Source organism: Anticarsia gemmatalis, chromosome 20, assembly GCF_050436995.1.
Source record: "Anticarsia gemmatalis isolate Benzon Research Colony breed Stoneville strain chromosome 20, ilAntGemm2 primary, whole genome shotgun sequence".
Taxonomy (NCBI): Eukaryota; Metazoa; Arthropoda; class Insecta; order Lepidoptera; family Erebidae; genus Anticarsia; species Anticarsia gemmatalis.
In genome coordinates, this window is record NC_134764.1 from 4,592,449 (window position 1) to 4,618,071 (window position 25,623).

General features: G+C 35.3%; 4 protein-coding genes across 8 annotated transcripts in view; 2 read left to right on the forward strand and 2 right to left on the reverse strand.

Annotated features, from left to right (window-relative positions):
- Positions 1-2,781: 2,781 nt before the first annotated feature.
- Positions 2,782-12,630, forward strand: LOC142981672 (vanin-like protein 1). 3 transcript variants are annotated; one of them, XM_076127733.1, is made up of 10 exons: positions 2,782-2,882; positions 6,094-6,210; positions 6,509-6,634; positions 6,949-7,121; positions 7,475-7,689; positions 7,809-7,895; positions 8,124-8,227; positions 8,429-8,617; positions 11,063-11,187; positions 11,833-12,630. In XM_076127733.1, exons 1-10 carry the CDS (start codon positions 2,829-2,831, stop codon positions 12,209-12,211), a joined length of 1,569 nt encoding a protein of 522 aa, XP_075983848.1. In that variant the 5' UTR covers positions 2,782-2,828; the 3' UTR covers positions 12,212-12,630. The 3 variants fall into 3 exon arrangements, with proteins under 3 accessions (XP_075983848.1, XP_075983846.1, XP_075983847.1); XM_076127731.1 differs by lacking the exons at positions 11,063-11,187; positions 11,833-12,630 and adding exons at positions 9,500-9,621; positions 9,814-10,729; XM_076127732.1 differs by lacking the exons at positions 2,782-2,882; positions 11,063-11,187; positions 11,833-12,630 and adding exons at positions 4,960-5,189; positions 9,500-9,621; positions 9,814-10,729.
- A 1,317-nt stretch (positions 12,631-13,947) lies between these two features.
- On the forward strand, positions 13,948-17,896 carry LOC142981792 (L-asparaginase-like). The gene is made up of 9 exons (XM_076127900.1): positions 13,948-14,157; positions 14,491-14,613; positions 15,238-15,350; positions 15,734-15,859; positions 15,980-16,104; positions 16,403-16,635; positions 16,977-17,137; positions 17,442-17,555; positions 17,774-17,896. The coding sequence occupies exons 1-9, from the start codon at positions 14,085-14,087 to the stop codon at positions 17,813-17,815; spliced, it is 1,110 nt and encodes a 369-aa protein (XP_075984015.1). The 5' UTR covers positions 13,948-14,084; the 3' UTR covers positions 17,816-17,896.
- A 50-nt stretch (positions 17,897-17,946) lies between these two features.
- Positions 17,947-22,356, reverse strand: LOC142981791 (uncharacterized). Its single transcript, XM_076127899.1, has 11 exons — positions 22,070-22,356; positions 21,588-21,707; positions 21,060-21,171; positions 20,592-20,791; positions 20,396-20,494; positions 20,192-20,292; positions 19,807-19,930; positions 19,364-19,507; positions 18,904-19,100; positions 18,470-18,571; positions 17,947-18,205 (listed from the first exon to the last, which is right to left on the reverse strand). The coding sequence occupies exons 1-11, from the start codon at positions 22,119-22,121 to the stop codon at positions 18,074-18,076; spliced, it is 1,383 nt and encodes a 460-aa protein (XP_075984014.1). The 5' UTR covers positions 22,122-22,356; the 3' UTR covers positions 17,947-18,073.
- A 139-nt stretch (positions 22,357-22,495) lies between these two features.
- Positions 22,496-25,623, reverse strand: part of Flo2 (flotillin-2) — a 268,758-nt gene continuing 265,630 nt past the window's right edge. For all 3 annotated transcript variants that reach the window (XM_076127312.1, XM_076127314.1, XM_076127313.1), the window contains 2 exons: positions 25,169-25,346; positions 22,496-24,018 (listed from right to left, as the gene is read on the reverse strand). In XM_076127312.1, the coding sequence (XP_075983427.1) occupies positions 23,963-24,018; positions 25,169-25,346 (234 nt within the window). In that variant the 3' untranslated portion in view covers positions 22,496-23,962. The remainder of the gene's footprint in view (positions 24,019-25,168; positions 25,347-25,623) is intronic.

The following is a 25,623-nucleotide window of genomic DNA, read 5'->3' on the forward strand; positions in this document are numbered from 1 at the left end:
TTGTAGATAGAGCTGTGGTTTATGTTCTAAAACTTTTAAGCTGTGAAATCTTTACGAACTCGTAGATTTTGGTATCGACATGAAAACAGGCTTTAGTTGGAATTTAAAACATGAAAATCCCGATGCTCAACTGCGGCCTTGACGATAACTCAAAATCCGCAGGTATCTATAGTATAGGAAGAGCTTCGATAGTAATTATTTAGATCAAACTACTGGTCTTTAGATCGTTGCCGTAGTACCACGTGCACGACATGACTAATCAGACATATTAATTTAATTTATAAGTAAATCAATCATAGTTTCCTTTGTAAGTACTACTAGGCACTAGGTATCAATTATGAAAACAGATGTGCGTTTGTAATAATAAAAAGCAGCTAATAAAATTAATCATTATAGGTACCTACCTTTATCTAAGACGCCACTGAACATGACGTGTCGTAGTCACAGGTTCAATATTCGAACCACTTTAATTATTATTATGATTGATAAGATTATTTCAATTTCGTTTATAGATAGTTACACCTCTTACTGTTTCCCGTAGCTTTGTTTCGTATGATATGTCTTTTATTTTCAGGCTCACTTTTTCAGTGTTATTAATAAGAAACCTTTGTCAATTTAGAGCTGCTTTATTCGTTACACAAATTGTTTTCAATAAATTAACAACAAGTTGAAACAACCCGTAAAGAGATTCTGATTGTAAAGATGGTATTTTTGATGGTAACCACCTTTTTTACCACCTTGGGTAGGCACACATACCTACCTCAATAAATTTTTATTTAGCTGGGGATTCGTAAATGTTTAAATCTTGCAATGCGTTAAAAATATCACACAGCAAGACAGAGTTTCTCTTTTAGTATAATTAGTATTAAAAATGTATGGATAAAAAACTAAGATGAAACAAACATGGTTTATATATCATTCGACGCATTTTTTCATGAAAAGCTTATCGCAGTGAAGTTTTTGGAGCTAACATCAGCCGTTTATGAGAAAATTAGGAAAATCTTCCGAACCTTGGGGATTAAAACAGAACATTTCAAGTCACGATCGGACTGATATCATTATTCATTCATGCCTTATCTTGTTATGTGTGTTTATTTACGTCTATTATTGAGATAATCATCACACGTTGGAATTTCAATCTTATCTATACTAAGAAAAGGTTTAAATCGTATTGATATAGGATATTATTGCCCTGGTCAGAAGCGATGAAAATGTACTATCTTGTAAAAAGTTTTTGAAAAAGCTTATCGTGAGAAATAACATCTCTATGTACTGTGTAGTTTCAGTGATACGGGAAGAAATCTGCAGGAACAAAATAGAGGATTATGTGATTGTTTCAGATAGCCGCATTAAAAATTTAATATTGTTTGTAATCTGAATGTTATCTTTAATAGACAGTTGTTAAGTGTTGATAAGCACTTTGCTTTAGAACAAACGTTTCCATAGATCTACTATCTACGATATTTTACATTTCGTAGAGCTGAAAAAAATATAGGTAAGGTCCGACAGAGAAAGATAGAGTCTTGGCGTGCGTGATTCATTTAAATTATAATAAATAATTCTGTGTATTCCCAAAATCATTTTGCTGTATCAGACAAGCCACCATCGGAACCTGCAAGTCTCCGGGTCACTCATGTTATTCCAAATTCTGAATTTGGTATACCTCCGTCAACCGCGAACATTGCATACAAGACTGTCTAAGTGTCTACTATGTTTGATTATACAATATAGGTTTGTATATACGTATGAAGGCTGGATGTGTACCTATGTTAGGTATATGACAATATAGCAAAATGAACAAATGAATTGATTAAAAGGAATATCTGAGTAATATTGATCATGACATGGATCATTAAAACTAGTTACTTTTACCAAAAATTAAAATAATTAATACATCATCTCTACAGAATTTCCTTTTTATTTAAAGTTTCTTTAAGAAAAGTATTTATACTTTTATATTATTTTATCTGAGAAGTTCTAAACATCTGTCTTAGTACTAAGTACATCTAGTGTAATAATAGGTCATTGAGACATGCTTGACAAATCAATTGTGGAGTTATTCTTGCGGTTCTTTACGTTTGTATGACGGTACACACAATATACACACACAACAGTGTAAGGGACGTCCCCTTTTCCCATCTGAGGTATTAGTAGTTAGTACTCGGTAAGTTTCCATTTCATTGTTTATGTTTGGCCATTCGATATTGTTTTGTAAAAATAGATGAAGCTAAGTTGATTAAGCCCTTTTCTGCAACTAATTAATTGGGAGAGGTCAACAATCTTGTTGTACTGTGTAGTGGCATTTTGTAAATAAATAATTTTATTTTTATGAGCCATTATAATCTTACAATTGTTTCTAAAGCTGTTTATTTCAGATTATTGTTTGTGCAAATATAATATTTTTATACTTTAATAAGTAGTAAGTCTCCGAGGATTTTCTCAGAGATATAACCATCACCACTGTTACACGACTATTTTTTTTATAGATTCTGGACGCATGTGACCCTGTCTATCATTTGGGGTATAAAAAAATAATTTCGGAATATAAAATATAATATAATTATGTATTTAATTATTTTATTTTCTTCTACATTTATACAATTTGTTCTCATTTAGATGTAGAAAAAGAATGTAGTTCAGATTAGGCTGGCTGCTGCTGTTGTTGAGTATTTCAATAATTACCGATATTTCCTCAGAGATAAATCGTGAGTTTGTGTACAATGGACACTTACAAGTACTATATAGAGTGCACAATAAATACGGGTCGTTCAGTCAGAAACCCACAAACCAGGCTTTGGACGTGTGACATTCGCAAAACAACACGTATCATGTGGATTCTCTCGACTTTTGTCCTGTGCGCGGTGTTGGGGAGCTCCCTACAAGTAAGTGAACTTTGGTCTAAGCAGATAATGTCACTTTGTAGTGATGACTTGCACAAATTAGACGATAAGATTACGATTATGTTAGACCTCTTCTGATGCTTAACATTCGTCGATGACGTCACAGATAAGATAATATCTACTTACTTGTATGTACTGAAATCATACTCATCCGGTACAGAGTTTACAATTTCACATATTTCCTCTTCGCTTCTTAAACTAATTCCGCTATGTAAGCAACAAAACAAACAATGTAATGCACATGATTTAAGAAATTAACAATGTCCTACAAAAACTTCAAACATTTATTTTTGCACGTGATCCGATATGTTGTTATCTCTAGTTACCTACAAGCTAAAGCTTCGGAAATAAACAGAAAACAAACTTATATTATAAAGAATAACTAATTTAAATCTTGAGTTAGTTAGAGACTAATTCATATTTTACCGAGATATTATTATCACCATGATGGAGTACAACATACGTCTTACCCCCGGTTTCTGAGGTACCAGTGGTTTATCTATTCAATAGCGTTTAAACTCATATAAAAAAACGCTATCGAATAGATAAACTACCGCTAAATGTACCTACTCAGAAACCGGGGGTTAATCGGTTCAGCCATCTAGCCGCGAAAGCTTACCAGACGGGCAAAGTGACTTTCGCTTTTATAATACCTACCTACCTACTCTTTTACGGTACATGATATTGATATTGATTGGGATGGATTAGTATGCATTTCCTTAATGATTGCCGATAATGAATTATCTGGATATAAGAATACTTATGTAATAATTTACGGTCGCTTCTTAAAGTATCTATTTCGGCGGCAAGATAGTAAAAACTCTTTAATGCATAATAACAATTTTTGAACATTCGTTCATTATAGAACTTAGAGCCAATTGTTCAGATAGTGGCCTATATTTTCCTTAAGATTACATACTTTTGTACCTACTCTGGTGCATTAAATGCAAGTCTTATTTATTTTCAAAGTCCATATAAGATAAGCCAAAAGACAGGTACCGCGCGACGCTACAATTGACAACAACGAATCTTTCAGCTAGGACCATGTTTTGTTCGCCAAATATAGGCAGTTAACCGTAGATAATCCTTCGTCTATTATGTCCTATTGACTCCTATTGTTAGTATGCAGTATCCAGAAGGAGCCGGTTATTATCTCGCCCACATTTCGCAAACAATATGTTCCATTCACCTCTTCATTGTATGCAACATGCATTCATTCTTAAAAACACTAATGAGCTCCACTCATATCATGCGAGCCTGGTTCATCACACACTCGACGCTGCACTCCGTGAAAATAAACAAAAGATAATCATATAAAATGTGAAAATGCACCGAAACAACGCTTGCCATCCTTTTCGTTTACAACGAGAATGAAAAAGATAGAGATATGAAGGTCGGCGTCCAAGAATAATTTATTGATTGCAGTATTATGGATACGAGCCAATTTGAATACGAGATAGCGGTTGTTTGGCACTATCAAACGATAGCGTCCGACATTTTTTCTATTTATCAAATTAACGTGTCTTAAAATAATCAATTTAAAAATAACATGCTGCTTAATTACTGAATACTCAATCATTAACCTGGAATACCCCGCTTTGTTTGATTGATAACTGATTTAATTGATTCTTTGTAAATAATGATTAGTGACTTAATACAAATAATAATAATATATGATATCACCTCTAATTAATACTTACAGTAATTATGTGCGTGAAACATTTGCCCTCCTATTACATGCATAATTATAATATTCAGTGACAACATTATCTTTTATTTCAATACCCAACATGTCGCTGCGGCGTCCTTATCACAATTTAATTGCTGTTATGTATAGATGTAAATCTTGCAATAATGAAAACCACTTACGGTTGTATTCTGTCAAAATACAGAATACTTAAATAACCGGCACAAATTAATATAACACAAATGAGAATAAAATTCACATCCGTGAATTGTATTTACATATAAAGTAACGCGTTTCGGTACAATATTGCAGAGTAAACAAACAGATCAGAGGGGTATTAATTTAAAACACAAAGGTTTGTCTATTGAGTGGTACTCTCTACTCAGTACTTATCGAGACAGCCACCTGGTACGACGTTCAGGCCAATTTAGCAAAACTACATTTATTCTACAACCTTTATTGATTTTTGTATAACCTTAGTTATTGTGTTATGTGTTGAGAGGACTTTGTTACTGAAGCTATTTTTAAATGTGTGATTTTCTTTTAATGCAATGCTTTTTCCTGTTTTAATATTCCTCTCTTTGGTGTTGAGTTCGTTTGAGGTGAGTTGTAAACAATAATATTTGTGGCGATTTGTCTTATGATTGTAGGGGTCATAGGTATTTTGTATTCTTTAGTACCAAGAAAACAGAAACGTAACATGTGTGATTAAATTATTAGTTTTTGCGTGGTTGGTAGCAGTGTTCTTTGTTCTGACATTGTGTTGTTGTAAACAAATAACACGCGATAGCAGTTGCGGGTGAAATGTGGATGAAACCGGGTTTAAGTCATTACCATATGAAATGTGGACAAATAACAGTAAACAAAAGAAATTAATTCGTGATTTGGACGAGTTGGACATGAATAAGTACCAATAGCTCTTACATCTCTACTCATACCTTAATTGTATTGTAAGTGTAATATCAACATGCTGTATTTCTCAACAAATTGGTCAATAACGTACGAATAGGTGCTAGGTATTATGGCCAGACATACGTCCGTACGTTGACCCCGGCAACAGTGTAGCTCGGACCCGACCGCTAAATATTAATCAACAGCTGACCGGATCGTTTCGGTTCCTTATTCAGACTAAAAGTGATATAAAATATACAAAGTAAAACCTATATGGCATAGACACAATCTATGACTGGCCAGACAGACCGGTCCAAAGTGGAGTAGAGCATTAATGAATGGAATTTTGTTGCATACACAATGTATTTGTTGCGCGGGGAACTACCTAGATAGGGATACATACATATTATACATAAGTCATCCGTTGGCTCTGTCACCAGTATTATAGCGGGTAAATGTGCGTAATAAAATTACAAATTAATTGATGAATAGACGGTTTTATGATTCCAAGTCAGTCGTTTATACACCTATGACTGTACGCGGTTTTCCACCGTCGACGGTATTCTTAAAAAAAAAATTGTTCTTTGTTATAAATGTTTCATGTTCGTGTTCCAGAGGTCAACTCCACAAGACGATCATTATGTAGCTGCGGTGGTAGAGTACATCGTGAACAGAAATGTCGAGTCCAACAAAGCTAACTACGAAGCCGCCATTAAGGAGGCCGCAGACCAGGTATACTTCATATTTAACTTTTTTAAAAGACCTTTGTAATACTAAAAAATTTGCTTCGTAATTTTAATCGGCGCCTGTTTGAAAATTTTAGCAACAAGCTCCTTTTGTAATACTTACTTACGAGTACAATAGCTCTATCTTTTTCTCAATTGACAATACAAGAGAATTCTAAAAATAGTTTTAAATAGGGGTTAAATCAAACTTTTAAAGTAGTTTAACTATGAACTAAACAGTAAAATTTCGACTGTCTCTACTATTGATGACTTTTCTAAATAATTCATTTTTTGTTGTATTTCAGAATGCGGATATTGTAGTATTTCCAGAATTGACACTAACAAACGGAACGACAAGTTTCGCGGTGCCAATCTTTGGTCTCCTGACGCAGTACCCGATCCCTGCTCTACGACCTGACCTGTACGATGATGTACGTAATATAACTCCTGTATACTTAACATTGATGCTAGAAAAACTCGTAGCAATTCATTTTATACCGTATAATCGAACAATAAAATAATCACATGAATATTATTATTCGAGACGCGTGGTCTTTCCATCACTCCCGAATAAGTATCGGTTAGATTATCTGGAGGAATTTCACTATTATTTTTGTAGATTTCTTGTTACTTTATGTATCGGATACCCGTCATTTATCCATACGCTGTAAAAGTATTTCAATATAATCTAAAACATAATATTAAGTGCAGTGACATTTACCTTTATTTTTATCATTACTTTCAGCTCCTTGTATCGATGTCAGCGGCAGCGCGACAGAACTCTGTCTACTTGGTCATAAACGTTCGCGAGAGCGTAGACTGCACGGTGCCGCAGCAAGGCGAGGAGTGTCCCGAAGCTAAGGTCTATGTGTTCAACACCAATGTCGTGTTCGACAGGAACGGCTCTGTTATAGATAGGTACTTCAATATTTATTGAATTATACAATAATAAAAATTGTATAAATCTGAGTAAATACTGTATTCCCGACTGATACGTGAGCGCTACTTTAAAAAGAAACCATACATATTGAAAGTTTACAATAAATATAAAGTTAAACACTACTCTTCTTAGTTACTGAATAAAGCAGAAGCACTTTTTTCATCAAATAAATATCAATCTACAGTTTCAACTTACTTACGGCCAGTATCTTCATACTATCTTAAGTAACAGCTAAAGCCATTGACATTTCAATATGCAAAAGTTGAATTCGAAATTACGACGGATAATGGCCGTTATTTGATTTGTTGACTTACTTACTTACTTTTTTCAGATACCGTAAGATCAACTTATTCGGTGAATTCACGCACACCCCTGCCTTGAAGCCAGATCTGGGTGTGTTCTCGACAGACTTCGGCGTTACCTTCGGCCACTTTATCTGTTTCGACTTGATGTTCCAAGTGCCCGCTATTCAGGTTGCACAAAAACATAACCTCAAAGATGTCATTTTCACTACTATGTGGTTTTCTGAAATGCCTTATTTAACTGGTAAGTAAATAACACATGTATCCCGTATTAGAAAAAAATATCTCTAGGTTGTAATATTTTATATGAAAAGTTACAAATGGTGTTGAGCTTTATAATATAAAACGTTTATTCTTTTTTAGCCGTCCAGATTCAAGAAGCGTACGCTTACACAATGGATGTTAATTTCCTGGCATCTGGCGCCAATAATGTCAGAGTTGGTAGCGCAGGTTAGTAACTGTTTTTTATGTTTTTCCCTGCTCTTCTTACCGTTATCCCACGTTACGTGAACTCGGTACGACATATTTTCTCTCGAAAAAATGCTGTTAAGGGAATTTGGCTGATGTTCTACCAGCCTGCCAGTTTTGGCATGTTCTGTTAATTTGTAAAATAAGCTTAATCTACTAAGGTTACTTTGTTTTTTACTAGTTATAAATATATTTTATTTTCTGTTTCAGGATCTGGTATTTATTCAGGCAAAGCAGGTGCTCTGGTTAGCATAATGCCGGGTCTTCCGACTACCAAAGTGCTCGTCGCAAAAGTACCTAAAGTGCCTGGACAAGTAAGTTGATTTTTTGATATATTATACTTTATAGACTTTATTCTCTTTGCGTACCCCAAAAGCGCATCTTTTTACGCGACAGAATAGTATTTTAATCTTTGCCATATTACTAATACTTAGTATCAGGTTTAAAACATACAAACGCCTACATTGAATATGTAAGTATCTACTAAAAAAAAACTAACGCATTGTTCTTTATAGGTAACGGAAATCTACCCAGGCCCGATCTACGACAAGCCCTCAGACCACGACAGTTTAGTGTTGATCCAGGACCCGTCCCTCGCCGCCCACGTCACCAGGCCACTGGTGCAAGGCTTTCAGGAGTTCACTCTCACTGATAAAGACGTGTCTTGCACGTTCCGAGTTCGTCTCAACCAGAGGAGTAATACTGTAAGTACAACTTTATATTTAAGCATTACTTTTTGGGCTGCTCTATACTACGTTAAATTTAACAGTGTTCAATTTAAATGCGTTTAACTTCAAACTCCATCACTGAGAAACGAGATAGTAACTAGTACTTATAAGGTCTGGGAATTTGAACTAGTTTCGATTATTTTGTTCATATGAAACCAACACAATTGATAAAAGTTTGCAAAACTAAATAAACCTTTATCAATTGTGTTGGTTTCATATGAGAAAATAATCGAGACTAGTTCATATTCCCACTGTCAAACCTGTTACCCAAATGATTCAAAGTTACCCAAGTTGACTGTAATGAAATGAATGTGATAATGAGTAAGTAAAACGTGGTCAAAATTTTTGGGGTATTCTTCCCCTGAATTTTGAAAAATGTTCTTTTGTTAGTGATATTATGACTTTGGCAGATAAGCGCATTTCGTGTGTTTTAACGCATAAACTTTACTTTTAATTTTCTTTTTTTGCACGTATTCTTGCACGATTTATTTGCTTGTTTTGTATTTACCAACACTTGATTATGTTTATTTTTATGATAGAGCTTAGTGTTGCTAACCTACTTAGTTTAATGTTAAGCTATTTTCGGTGTAGTGTAGTGCATGATTAAGGTAAGTACTTTTTTGCTTGATTATTATACTAACAATTTTACTATTAATTTTGTGCTTATGTAGGGGTATATGTATTTACTCCCATTTCATTTATTTCAAATGGCAAAATTATTTCATTCTAATAATAACAATATTAATACCATACCCTTATTTGAGAATTCAATAACACTGAATTCGAGTTATTTTTTAAATCATAATATTTTATATTAGAATTAAGTTTTTCTGTTAAATAATTGTGATACCTTTACAGCCGGTCCAATATCGTGCCCTTGTACAAGACGGCACGCACAGCTACGCGCGTCGAGATATCGGAGTAGCTGCCTGTCTACTCGTCGCCTGCAAGTCTGATGATGCCAGCTCCTGTCCTTATAGGTAATTGCTAATCTCTCAGTTTTTAAGGGCTGTTGACAGACATTCAGAATTCGTCTTATAGAGCCACTTAAAAAAATACTTTTTTTCCCTATTACCAAATAGCGCTGCTAAAGTATTATGCAAAAACGAGATTTGTCTCAGAATTGTCTATCAGATCTTAAGAGATATAACGTATCATAACTTTAATTTCAGATTCAACAAAATAGAAGAAACTGTCATAGAAAGTCTAGAAATAGAAATGAATACATACAGTAACAGCTACAACGAAACTTTAGACTGTGAGAACATCGAATACTTTCCACTATCTATGAGATACAACAAATTTCCCCTAAGTCCTACCAACTACACCTTTTACATGACAACGAAAGACGAACCTCAAGAAAAATGTGGATCGGGTGAATCGAATGTATTGTCAGTATTTCAAAATACAATACTGGCGAAAGAGAATAAAGATTCCAGATCGACTATTCAGTACAAAATAGAGAGACCGCAAAGCGAATTGGTCGCTTTTGGTATTTGGGGAAGACTTTACACTAGAGATGTTGATCACAATACTAGGAGAAAAGTAACTGATGAAGATGTTGCCAAGTTCAATACTATATTGGATCGAATTTATGCGACTGATGATGTTTAATGTGCCATTTAGTTCTAAGCCTGTATGATGTGAAGAAGAAAGAATTTGTACGAAGACCTACAGTTATTTGTGCCGTGAGTGATAAAGTTGAAGATCTTGTTTTAAACGAGAAGAATACTCTAAATAATACTAGTGTTGAGCTGATGCAACACAATGAGCTGTGATGTATTGTATTTGACTAGGTTTCACACGTATTCCAGTGGTCAATCTAGTTGTACAGATATTGTTAAATACGTAGTTATAATAGTGTATTTGTAGTCTCTTAAAAATAGTACATAGTAGTAAGTGTGAATGTAAAAAAGGACCAGTAACTAATGTAGTTATTGTTTGAGTAAAATGAGGAACATTTTATTAAGCTAAAGTAGTTAAGCTTTCAAGAAAAGACTGGAGTGCTACGTTGTTCTATATTATGACTGAAAGAGTAATTTGATATTACGTTCATACGCATTTTGTTAAATATACTGATATACTCATTTTTTTATTTCATTTCATCCCTAATCCTCATCCCTGTATGTCATTCACTTAGTTTAATGCAATCACAAAACATGTAAAAGGAGAACATAACAAGAACCGAAAGATCTTTATTAAGAGGTTGGTAATCAGTACCTACATGCTATTAGATTTACGAGCTGCTTAATAAAATCAACATTCTATAAATCATCAACAAATATTATAAAAATACTATCGATTACCGTAAGTCGTTCATCATCAGTATTTTCATTAAAGATGGTTAGCAGAGGATGAAGTTTAATCAATCAAGATGTATTATATAGGGAACAATGCAGTAACTTACACAAATTATTGCAGAAATACCAATACAGGGCGGCGGCTTTCAGTGGAGTTAGATCGTTCAGCGGTGTAGAGACCGGTGGCACTCGCGTCTGTTCGGTGGTCTCTTGTTACGGAGATACCAAAGACACATGCGGCAAGAGGTAAAGGTTTTATGCTATAGTAATTTATCGAAAAAGCAAGGCTCAAGTCCATATCACAATTTCTAAAGAAAATCCAGATTGTCATCCTGTTTTACCAAGATTCTACTCTTCGGTTTATACGAGACAAATAAATCTTATTTTAAAAAAAAATTAACCCGTTAATGTCCCACTGCTGGGCAAGGGCCTCCTCCCGTAATGAGGGAGGGGTTAGGCCTTGAGTCCACCACGCTGGCCAAGTGCGGGTTGGGGACTTTGCATGCCCTCAATAAATGTATTAAACAAATTTTAGGCATGTAAGGTTTCCTCACGATGTTTTCCTTCACCGTTGGAGCATGTGATAATTATTTCTTATACACACATAACTTCGAAAAGTCATTGGTGTGTTGCCTCGGGTTCGAACCTGCGACCACTTGAGTGGGTGGTGTCAATTTATACCACTCGGCTATCACTGCTCTTATCTTATTTATTGGTTTCAAATAAATTTCTCCTACAAAGAACAGCTACGTCAGCTACGCTCCTGCATACAGTATGCAAACTCATGTCTTAACTTCCCGGTAGCACAAGAGAAAATGTTGCTAAAATTTAATAGAAAAGGAAACGAACGGTATCCGCTGTAAAACATTAATTAAATATTTTCATTTCCAGATTTACCTCTTTCGAAGAGAATTCAACGGCTCTCTTTGAAGAGCTCACCATCACTGCCAGAATGCCTACTTCAATCATGACAGATCTTGACGCTGATGACTTCGTAGTCTTCCCCGTGGCTTTACAAGTTTCTATTATGCCTTTAGAGACTAAAGAATATACCTATAACAAGACGGTAACCGGCAATGTTACTGTACATTCCATGTCTTTGTTAAATAGTTCCCCAGAGTTGTATACTTTTGCGATATGGGGGAGGGTGTTCGCGACTGATGGGCAAGAAGCTGACCCGCCGTTTGAAGATTCCTCGTCCGTAAGGTATATGCTGAGCACGACATTGTTGCTTACTACGATGTTATTGTTCGTATTTAAATTGTTTTAGATAATTGATTGAGATTATTTCTGCTGTAACTTAAAGTGTTCATTGTTACTTAATTTTATTATTTTTTACATGTGACTTTTGTCACAAGTCGTAATTATGATTTACCTATGTTTTTTTCGTCATGGCGTCGCAACTAGGGAATGCAATCCCGACTCGAGATCGTCAACTCGAGATCCCTCGCGATCAGAAATATCAATCCCGCGGGATCCCGAGATTTTCGGGATCCCGTCTAGTTAGTAAAAATAATACAATTCGAACGGCTTGTTTAATGTAATATGTATGTGATAGTGTGGTGAATGCAATAAATTATTATTTGAAAGAAAATAAAAGCCTTTATTTTTGAATATTACTAACAACGTAACATAATTAACAGGTGTAATAACATGAACATAATCAAAAAAGTAGGTGTAGCTCCAGGAGATCAAAATAAAAAGTAATCACATGGCATTTTGAAAGTAGCCTCTTAATAAACAAAGTGTATCAATTGTACGAGCTTCTAATCGGCATCTTAAGTCTATTGCAATGTAGCCAGCTGCTGAAAATGCCCTCTCCGACAATCCCGAACGGGATCTCGTCATATTATGCTTCGGGATTGATCCCGAAAAAATACACGGGATCTCGCGAGATCGGGATCCCGCGAGATCGGGATTGCATTCACTAGTCGCAACGTAATAGTATTGAAGAAAAAATGCTTAGATGGTTTTTAAGGTACAAAGATGTAAGATGCAAAATAATAGTTATTTTCGGAAACCTATGTTATTTAACTAAGTCATCCTATGAATACAGTTGGTCTACGAGATATGTATCATCTTATTGTTTTATCTAATAAAATATGATTGACAGACGGTATGTTTGTCATACTGGCTGGTTCTCAAACAACATACCTTCGTAATTAATATATAATAATTACAAAAATAAGGAAAATCTATGTCTATTTAATAAGCCTATAGGTACCCTTATTAATTATTGTTTCTGTTATTACATCACATATTGTGTAATACTAGCAATCGTTTCAACTTGTCGTATTAATAATAAGTATGTCTCCATTATCAGCTGGGTTTCATAGGTCACTGACATAAACAATTTACATTGATAATAATATCCGTACATCTTACCAAATATTGTTTGTTATTTATTTTTAATATTATATCAGATATTATTCCTTTATATGAGAAAAGTTTGCATATAAATATATTCAATGCTCTTATTGAAAAAATATCTAGGATTCAAAAATAATTAAATAATTTAAAGAAAAGTGTTATCGAATTTGACCAGGATACGGAACAGTTTATTAGATAACTGTAACCCGGCTTTAAAAAATATATTTGCTGGAATTTCCATCTACATTTTTCTACATATCTATGGCATATATCAGAACAATTGATGGCTAATAATGACTGAATGTAGGAATTAAAACAGCTAACTCAGCTTTACAAGTAAAGAAAATAACATTGTTACATTCCTTAACGCCAATTGCGTTTTGTTATTTATTTTATAGACTATTGTTAAATAAAGAGTTTTAATATACCTATACCTTTTTCGAGTTATTTTTCCACTAAGTCATGTAAAATCTTATGCACACCGTACTACGTTATTCGTCATATATTACAAGATGATTGCACACAGCACATCAGCTATTTACTGATATAGTTAGAGATAAACTACAATTACAGTATCTTAATGTTGGCCTTGAATACAAACACTATAATAAATATTACGACGCGACGATTCAATCACTCATTTGAGAATATGGGAAGCTAGCACTAGCAACGTGCGCTGATTAACTTTGAATTATAAGTAGTGAACTATAAAACAATTGTAGAGAATTGTTTCGTATTTTTCCAAAGTGTAGAGTATTTTTTAATTAATAAAAATGGTGCAAACTAAGAGAGTGCTTGTTTTATACACCGGTGGCACGTTTGGTATGCTGAAGAATGAGAAAGGAGGTAAGATTTTCAAATATTGGATTTGCGCTGGAATGTCCTTATCATGAATATGTAGGTCATTTTATTGGTGTACATTGTAGAGATGATGTGCGGACTAACAATTTTACTGTCTTTTAATGAAAGATGAATGACAAATGTCTGAAAAATGTGTGGCCTACTCAGGTACAATTAGGTAAAATAATAAACTACAACGTAAAATACATTTCCTTTTCCTCGTTTAATATATTTTTTGCAAAATATATACAAGAATTTGCAACCGAGATAACAAGGATAGTTTTACCACAGTTCCTTGTGAAATAACTTTTTTATTATACAAGTTTCTTCTGACTTTAGTGCTGGTACCGCAGAAGGACGTAGAGAACAGAGTGCTCAGGAAACTTCCTCAGCTTCATGACATTGACTACTGGAAAACCCACCTCGCTGGAACTGACCTCAAGGATTACTTAGTTATACCTGGTAAGTTAAGTTCGTGTTATTTTTATGTATCTGAGGCATTCCTTATTGATAAATTAAACGACTAATGAAAATAACTCTGGTAACTGTGTACGAATATGCGAATTCACAAGTGTAGGACGATGTGATGCTTTAAGAAAACGAAGAAAATTTTATTCCGTCCGGATTTAATTGAATCCGTAATTTATTAAAATTATTGGTCCTCATACGAAAATCCGTACGGAATAAAATTTTATTCTTTTTCTTAAAGCATCACATCTTCTTACACTCGTGAATTCGCATATTCGTACAAATTTTGTATGACCGGTATAACACAGAACTTATCAGTTTACGATACAATACGTTAAAAAACTATTGTTTTATTTAATGAGCGCGATAATGTCAAAACAGAATTAGTTATTTCTTTAATTAAATACTGTTATCTTGTATTATATTATGCAATACGACGTTTTTTATCTTTACTTATCGTGTCTCAAAATCGTAGCTGACATAATAGTTTATCTTTGGGTATTTACATAGCATTAAGGTTAATTGACATACCTTTATGATGGAATGCAATGTGTGTTAGTATACTCACGTGTTGTTTTTCATCTAGAGTTGGGTGTTAATTATTTTCTTTTCTTCCAGACGGCAAAGACACTGAACTTAAAGTATTATATAAAATTTACGAATATGAGGAACTTAAGGACTCTTCAGATTTTACCATGGATGACTGGATCAGACAAGCGCGTGACATAAAGGTAAAAGAAATGATTTTCTTCAAAACTATATAGATTGAAGTACTTATCTACAGAATTGATATTTATTACCCTAAATTGGTCTTTACGAAGCTAAATTGATATTTGACGCTAGATGGCTGCTTCTCGAGTTTAACTAAAATCATCAATCAGTCAAATTGAGCTATCAATTTAAAATACCAACCTACTTACGCAACACATTTCGTGCATTGATTCTACTATTTATTTGATAATTATGTAGAACAAGGGACGTTTATTGGGCAAGTTTGGCCCGATAGGTCAACGGCTCGTAAGAAAGCTATTTTTTTTGGGAAAGATAAAGAAATAATTCATAGTTAATAAAATAAATGGCTACTTGAAACTACAAAAAATATGAATCTTTACAGAAATTCTACCATGACTACGATGGTTTCGTGGTGCTGCATGGAACAGACACCACAGCGTACGGCGCGTCCATACTGTCGTTTATGCTGGAGTCTGTTGGCAAGACTGTTGTACTCACGGGAGCACAGGTAAATCAACAAATTAATATCATATCCGGAGTCCGGACAAGATATTACATTAAAATGCCCTCATGTAGCAGGACTCTTTATAGAGTGACCTAATTCTTCACTTATTATTTTTTTGTACAGGTCCCTATCTTCCAACCGCGTAGTGATGGTAACAACAACTTGTTGTGTGCTGTACTGATCGCCGCCACGCAACGTATTCCCGAAGTTACCGTTTTCTTCGGAGCTAGGCTCTTCAGAGGTTGCAGGTAAAGACGCACAAAATACATATTTACAAAAGTCGTCGGAAGATCTACTTTCGCTAACGACTGGATCCAATTACTAAACTAAGATTTCTTAACAGCCTGTACTGTTTCAGTTTGTAAATGAACAATTATAACTTAAGTTCACCTTTCCCTATTTTTAGAAACTTGAAAACAGAAATCTTGTGTAAGTTGCTCGTAAACATGTAAAATAGATTGACGAATGCTTCGTCAAAATGGACATGGCCGTGGCAATCAAAAGCACGCTCGCTATTACTGATAACACATTTTTTATACATTTCAGAGTAAAGAAAGTTTCGAACACTCGTATCTACGCATTCGACTCACCAAACTTCCCAGCGTTGTTAGAAGCGAAGACAATCCTGGAGGTGGACCCGAAGATGTTGATCCACGAGCCGAGCTCCGTGCCCAACGAGTGTCGGCTACACGACAAACTGTGCAGGAAGGTTTACATCCTCAAAGTGGCGCCGACCATCACTCCTGAACTTATCAGAGCGGTGTTCTCCGGAATGGAAGGTAATGACAAAAAAAGTAGTTTTACGTACCATAGTACCTAAATCAGTTGATAACAAAACATAGAGGGTACGACGAATTTCTTCGACAGATTTTTATTTCAAGCTTTGTGTAATAGGGACAGAAGATTTATCCACACTAATCACTATTTACGTAGCCTATGCTAATTAGTTCCCAAATAATATGTGTCAAAGGATTTTTTCGTTATAAACACGATGAGACGCAGTTTTTTTTATTGGTCACCAAACATAATATTCCTTTTTATATTATAAATCTCAAGTCACCGATGTTTGTGACATGTTTAGAATCAACAATCTTATTTTCTAACTTCTTCATATTTTCAGGTGTTGTATTAGAGACATACGGTAACGGCAACATTCCGATCAAGCGTAAGGAGATCTACAAGGAGATAGAGAACGCGGTCAAGAACAAGGTCTTAGTGGTGAACGTCACTCAGTGCATCAACGGCACTGTCATCGGCAAACCTATCTACGAAACTGGACTCGTGAGTTGACACACTTAACTTCACAAAGATATGTTTCAATATAGGAAATGCCTGTACAAAAATCAAGCTAAATATTACTTCTTATATCTAAATCAACAAATTGTTTCACGTTGTATAAGTATCTACAACACCACCCCATGCAACAACAGAACAGTGGTGGCAAAGACCATAGGTATAGCACTATACATTTTGTTTAATTGGATATTCCGTGGAATCTGATTGTCTAGTTAAGCCAAGAATTCGTTAAAATAATTCTGAGGTCAAATTAAAGCAGATAAATTGATAATATGTATTTAATTTTCAGTTATTGCTGGAGTGCGGCGTGGTGCCTGCTTACGATATGACAGCAGAAGCAGCTTGGGCCAAACTTGCATACGTGCTCACTAAGACAGAACTCTCCTATGAAGAGAAAGTTAAGGTAGGCTTTTTAAATTAAGTCCCTTCCATGAGTCTATCTATCACTTTGTGACAGTGCAAATGACCCAAAATCACCTTCAGAAATGGTTTTTTAAGTTACTTGCAAGTTTGCCTAATAATATTTTTTTTTTCATGTAGCAATGTGTTCAAACCGCCAACTTACTTTATTTCTAAAAGTGGTTCAGATAAAATGTAATAATTTTGCTGTTTGTTTTTCAGTTGATGAAGACAAATATCCGAGGGGAGATGATCAATATATAAACTGAAGCTCATCGCTACTTAGAGTAACTAAACTACTGTTTTAATAATTTTATATTACTCGAATAAACGTTATTATGTTTTTCTGTTGTTATAATTAACTCACCTTTCCATTACACTTTTAAAATGGAGCCACTGGACATTCACTAGTCTACTTTCCTTCATTAAAGACTTGCCAAATGTTTCGATGGATACAGTTTCAATACTAAAGTAACGTATTCGTTATAAAAAAGCATATACTATATAGTGTAGTGCATTAATTTAATATTCATAGTCTGAAGACGCCACTTCTTCAGTAGATGATGTCTCCGAGGAGGTTTCTGTCGCGTTGTACGCATACGCCTGTACTTGGAACATGTACATACTGCGGAACCTTAGCAGTGGGATTCGGACCTGCCAAAAATTAATACAAAGTTAAGCAATCAATCGTAAAATACGCTTTATTGCTACAGTTAAGTGGCAGTTCGACCACGTGACAGTAGCACGATTTTCAATAGTCGATACTACATATTGAGAGTGTCTACGGTGCTTACTTGCTTTTTTCCAAGCTAGCCGTTTTTCGATATTAGTAGGAAATGGCTCTCTGGCTTAAGTGTAAGTATTTACAAAAGAATTGGTAATTAGAAGTTTTGAACAGTATTATTATAAAGATAATACCTTAACCACGGGTGTGTCAATGTCGGTAACGTTCGGTTGACTGTACTGGTACGGCATGCCAACCTTCACGCAGATGACGGTCGTGTGCATCGCAGACTCAATCTGTAGTAAGTAACAATCAAATTAACCAATTATTCAACAGTAGGTAGAATATAGTAAAATACCCGCCAAATATTTAACAGTAGGTAGAATATGTATATTTAGATTATGACTATAATTATTTAGATTATGACGCACATCCTTTTTTAGGGTTCCTTCAATAGGAATTACATAGAATGTAGAAACTGGAAGAGGATGTTTTTGTTTCCGCTTTGGTGCTGCTGGCGCTTTGATATCTAGGGTTCAGGCGATAAGATCTTGAATAAGCCAAATAATAGGTAGTACAAGATTTTTCAGGTAATTTATGAAGTAATCAGTATCAACATAAATTATACCTGTAAATAATATGTCAAGAAAGTTTCAGCGAGAGGCTTCAAGGAGAAGTACTCGTGATAGAACTTGAATAGGTCGAGTGCGTTGTCTCCTCGGTCGTGGCAGCGCGCGCCGCCGTACCACCAGTGCCCCACCCACTCGTGGAAATGAGTCTCATACGCCGCTGACTCCTGCCCCGCTTGACGAGGCATCAGGTAGCCTACACCACAAAAATATATCGCCTTAAAGTTTAATACACAATGAGTGGAATGTGTAAATAAATATGTCCGTATGATTATTACAGAAAAAGAAAAAAATGCCATCAACTTTACGACACAAAAATCTGCTAAATTCAAGTTAATATAATGAATACTCTCCTAAAATAGAGAGCGGACTATTGCTTCCAAATAAATGAATAAATAATCTTCAAATTTTCTATGTGTGAAATAAAATGTAGGTATAGGTGCAAAGTAGGGAACCTACCGAAAGGATCATCCTTATCGAATGCGCCCACAGCTTTGCCGGTGATAGCGGCAGTGATCCACGGCACGTAGGGGTAAATCGCAATGTGTTGCGGAGGCGACGGCGGATGTCGACCACGCAGTGGATCTGGGCACGGTGGACCTCCTGCAACATAGTTTAGTAACTACTTTCTTACACGACATGATTGTGATTTGTCACTAAATGGTGAGAATAGAAAGGAAAAGTAACTAATTCTGAGAGGTTTCAATCCTAAAATGCCTCTGTAGATCTGCTGTTACTTAAAGTTAAACTTATTTTTCTGGATCGGGCCGTACATTATGATGGAGCGAAACCAGTTGGGACCAAAATATAAAAGTGATAAGCACCCCTGTAGTGAGAGCCTTGAGTAGTTCATGTGTAAATTGATTGATGATAAAGTTGATATAAGTGAAGAGGTAACATACCCACCGCCAGCGAGACTAGAGACCAGTGGCCGGTGTGTTCGTGTACGATGGACGGCGCGCCGGAGTGGTAGCCGCACCCAGTCGTACAGATCATACGGTTGCGAGTGATCTTCGTCGCGTTTCGCTAGAAATATTATTAATTATAAACAATTAGTAAGCCTAGGTTAACGTTTTTAACGATTTGAAGTAAAGAAAAGTTTGTTACGGATAAATCAGTATTAAAGGCTGGTCACTTCGTTAGTTCGTTAAAATTACGAATGTAATCTAAAATTGAATCGAAGCTAGCAGCGCGCCTTAGTCACCTCGGTCCGTAAGACCCATTTGAGACCTACATGAGATCTTACTATACGAAAATGTCATTAAAATAATATCGTAGTTATCATACCTCAGACTCTTTAGGGTCGTACAAATAACAGAGCTCTTTTGGGAGTAAATTTATTCTGGTCAGGTCTTTTTCTTCACTTTCTGCAAAGTCTCTTGGTGCATCTGAAAATGATAATATTTTACACTAAGCAGTCCGTGGCAATAATTATATAAAGCTCAAGTCTTTGATGCCTAACAGTTAATCGTGTTTGCGAAAGTTATTTACCAGCCGTGAAGTCAATGAGCATAATTTGTTCTCTTGTCTGCCGTCCTTCCCTGTCAAGTAGGAAATTCCTGAACGGTAAACACGCTGGCAGCATGTACCCTGGTAATGATTTACAATATTTTAATTTAAGCAGTTTAAGGAGAATTTTCCATGTTATTAAAGAAACTTGACAAAAACTCGTTGCAGTAAAACTTACCAGATTTGACAGGAGTAAGCATTTTGAGCAGTGCGATACTGTTCTTAGCACCGAAGTGTTTGTACTCCGGGTGGAGCAGTACATCAGCTATGGGCATCAGCATCACGGCTGCTGGACACTCCATACCGGCCGCCAAGTCCAGCACTGACAGGCCGCACTCGGCTTCGTCGCGTTCGTAGTCTCCGAACACTATGTTACCCCTGAAACGACGACTGGCTAACAGATTTGATCTCAAAAGCTGTAGCTATATATACAAATAAGCTTAGTTTAACTGATTTTCTTCTTGTGAAATGCATAAAAAAGTTACTTTCAAATAACTTATTTACTTTGTAAACAACGGCTGAACTTAAGCAAATGCATCACCACCATTTATTTAAATCAAATATTTCACAATGACATTTGTGTGCCTTTTCCTTTTATTAAATTTTGTCATAAGTAGATATTTAAGTAATACAGTAAATAACCAACAGAGCATGATCCTCGGGTACTTGTGCCGCGTCCATGGCGGTACATAGCACGAACAGTCGACTGATGAGCACCACTCGAGGCACCCTGAAGTAGTGCGGCAGACCGGTTTTAACTGAAATGGTATCGCATTATGTTTTAAGACTACTGACTGAACAATATGAGTACTTTTTAAATCCATGCTCACAACTATATTAGAATAGTTAGGGCTTAGAGTTGGTGTTTGTGCAAATGATGACATATTTTTATGAAAATTCAACAGATGCCAAGCCTTCATCTGTTTCCTTGTCGCAAGCTACATAAATAAACCATGCATGAACTTAAGCCTTTTATTTTTTTAACTTATGCTTTCCTTCCACTCAAAAAGCAATCTTACTTTGAAGAACTGCAACAGGTGCAGCATAAAACAATTTTTGACAAAGATTTATACTTATCTCAATAATTTTGGTAATTTACTCCCAAACGTGTTATAGTGAGAACCGAGGGCAGGATAGAACAAATATTATTTGGTAAATATAAATGTATAATTACTATGTATGTATTGCAAGGCTCCGAGCCATGTGAACTGCATGTCAGCTAGTGGTCCGTCGTCAGGACTGATGCTGGGGTCGTCGTGGCACTCGTGGAACTGACATAATATTGTCACCGAACCTGTTCAATATCTTTATCAGATCATCGTCATCACAATTTTACCCACTGTTGAGAAAATGCCACTCTTGGTTTACGCGATATGCGAAATTTCATACTTGAGATGGGCTATTTAAATCTAGGAAAATTAAAAAGACGCTAGTCTATTTCGTCCAACAAACTCTAAGAATTGTTCTTCAAGTCCGTCTAGGATATTTAAACAAGTACCCACTACTATGTGAAAATTTAGTTAGCAAGTTAAAAAGCCTTAATTAACAAGAAAAGTAAAGAACTGCTTGCTTTTATAACGTCCCTACTAGTGGGTAACACAGGAGCAATGCAGAGTAATTAAAAAAAAAAAACTTCATTAAATAACTAGTACTTACAAGATAAGATGACTGCAATAACCGCCACACACCGAGACATTTTTACAGTCATATTTCTCGGATTTTCACTTTACTAACAAACATGTTAAACTACCATCACTGTGAGTACTGAAACACCTGCGAGATTATTGACTGATTAAGGTATTTGTTGTTTACTCTTGTTTTGTTCAGAACAATCAAGTAATCAGGATGTGATGAGATGTGGAGTTATGTCAATCAGCATTCAACGTTGTACAATCAATAACTGAAAGTCTACGATTGGGTTTATTGTCAAGTTAGCTGTATTGGTTTTGGTTGAGACTTGTGAAACATACGGTTCTACCCCCGGATGCGTAAAAAATGTATATTATAGATACATTATATAAGAATTAATTTATTATTTATTTGGTAATGTTAGTTGGATGAAATAAGAACCAAACATTTTATTACACATATTTTATTCAAAAATAATTATTTCAGCATCAATCGCTTACATAATATCAAATAAAATCAGATACGTACATAGGGTATATTGTGCAAAAATATCTAATAAAATACACACACGAACAAAATGCACTTAACAACACTAGTAGCAACAAGATTCATGAGGAATAAATTGTAATTAAATAATAATTATTAGATCATGTACTTCATAAATATCATTATCAATAAAAATAATGATATACAAATTATAACAAAAAAGACACACTCGCACACCACACGAGGTAATCGAAAGCATTTGTGATTAAATAATTATAATAATAATATTGAATTAAATAAACAATTGCATTGCAGTCAAATTGTCATACAATTAGACTTTGGAATGGTCCTTATATACGTGGACTAGTTGAAGCAGATGATTAAGTAAAATAAAACCATTTATGACCACTACACTTGGTGAGACTACTGAGATGGAAAAATAGACTTGGAGTGATATCTATAGAGTACTTTGCAGACTTTAAATCTATTGCTTTAGTGGATCTGATGTAGGTAACTTGGTTGTGCATATATTTAGTGGTTAACATTACTTTAAGTAATCTTTGTATTCCTATTTACAATTAAATGTAGAATAAGACTATTACGTGGTCAGAATACTTTATTTAAACTAAGCTTGAAAAATAATATAACAAATCAAAGTCAAAACTCGTACAGGTATAAAACAGCAGCGGGTTACACACAATGTAAGGTAAACTACACAAAACGGCAGTGTGTAAAGAACACGACTCCTCTTACAGTTACATTCTACACAGTTGTACAAAATCTAAGATCTATTAGACTTATTTACCTGTAGTCAATCTATTGAAAAATATACATCTTCCGGTACAACTCTATGAGTATAATGTGCTACGATTATTACAAATAGGCAATCGAAAGTGTTCGACAAACTTTATATTCTATAATATTACATAGAAACTCGAATACGTTTGGAGACAATCACACGGCGCCCGCCGAGGAGACGCGGGACTTTGATACGTTATATTTTGATTCTGTGAATTAAGTAAATGTTGTTCGATAGATTCACATTTAAAATAGTCGGTGGAGATTTCGAGCTTGAGGCTTGTCAGTTGTGCGATTACAACCAGTTTTCACTGAAATCGTTGGAAACGTCAACGAAAAGTGAAAACTAGTTTTTAGGAAGTATATGAACTGCAATTACACTGCAAACTTATTATATTGGTCGTTAGGGTGTTCAATTACTGTATACTCATTCGAATACGCAAATAAAAATTATATACTCTCTCAATTACAACAGTTTACAATGAACTTACAGTCTATTATAATTTTGTAGAGCCGTAGAAGTCTATTTTAAATGTGTGTCTAAGTATTAAGTTGCACCATGATATAAGTGGCTGTGTCCACTGCGTGTTATCTTGTGTATGGCACGGACGAGTCTCGGCGCGAGGCGCGAGGCGATTAGCACGCCGCTACTTCGGGACCCTTCTTCTTGCTTGATGTAGCTGTCATGTTATCTGTTGAAAATTTAAATATTCTAGTGTTATTATCAAAATTATCTTTAGATAATTATTTATATATAAACTAACGGACCCGACCGACCTTGTCCTGTCTAATAAAAAAATTATTAAAAAAACAGCGGACAAAATTGTGAATCTAAACCATTCTCAGATCCCCTTGAACACACACAAAAAATTTCATCAAAATCGGTCCAGTCGTTTAAGAGAAGTTCAGTGACATACACACTTACAGAAGAATTATATTATATATATGTTACTGTAAAAGCCCGAACGGTGGTAAATCCTAAGATTTTCCGGTATAACCTAAGATTTACCAACTCGCAATGGTAAAAGTCCGAACAATTCTTTTATTTCGAACTTTTACCAATATTCACTTGATGATGTCGAGATGTCGCCGGAGCCCCGCTTCGCGGGGCTCCTCCTTCTGGGTGGTTAAAAAAAAATAACCACGAAGGCTAAGGTGGGAGCTTCGCTTCGCTCGCTCCCACCTTAGCCTTCTAACCTAACCTACCCATGTCGCTTTGCCCAAAAGTCCTTCTTTATAACTATGTCACAGTATATAACTATACCGTGAAATAGTTATAAACATAGTTATGAAGGAGGATTTTTTTATATATCGTAACATAGTTTTTAAACTCTGGCTTGTTCGGACTTTTACCATTGAGAGTTGGTAAATCTTAGGTTTTACCGGAAAATCTTAGGATTTACCACAGGTCGGGCTTTTACAGTAACATATATAAAGATAAAGATTATTAATATAAAAAAGAACAGGTTGGTGAAATCATTTACTAATGTGACTTCGGAACATAACGTTGCATGATGGTTAGATATAAAATAATGTTGCACAACTCTGGTGTTATTTGCAGGTTTACTCAACGTGCCATAAAGGCCGAAATGTCAACCAAACAAAGTTAAAATGCATGCTTGCGTTAATTCAAATTAAATTAATATAACTTTAAAATAGCTGACTTTTTTGCCGACTTTAAGAAAGGGAGGGGGTTCTAAATTCATCGTTTTTCATAGAGGTCTAGAATAGAGGGTAAAGGTGGCTTTTGGATGTTTTAATTTTAATAATAATTAGTCGAAGTAAAGGTATTTTCGTAGTTAGACTGTAAATCAGACAATATTAAGGGGCAAATGTAGTTACCATTTCCGTTGTGCGGGTGTAGTCGCTGCAGCACCTGCGTGAGGTCGAGGCCGGTGAGCGTCTTGAGCGCGGGCGGGATGGAGCCGGCGAGGCGCGACACCTCGCCCGCCGCGCCGTTGTCGCCCACCAGCACGATCTCGTCCGTCTTCGCCAGCGGCGCCGACACCTCCGCCGCGATCTAAAACACAGTACAATTATGAATGTTATTATGTCGTGTTTCTGGACTGTTTCATGATTAGGGGAATGTTACTATGGTCTAGTGGGGGATCTAGATTTGTGTAGTGGCTTGTACATTTTAGATCATATTATTATATTTATTCTTCGATTTGGATCGAGGATAAACTGGATACTGCTTTAATGCCCGGTTTCTAAGTACATTTAGCGGTAGTTTATCTAATAGCGTTTAAACTCATACAAAAATGCTATTGAATAGATAAACTACCGTTAAATGGAGT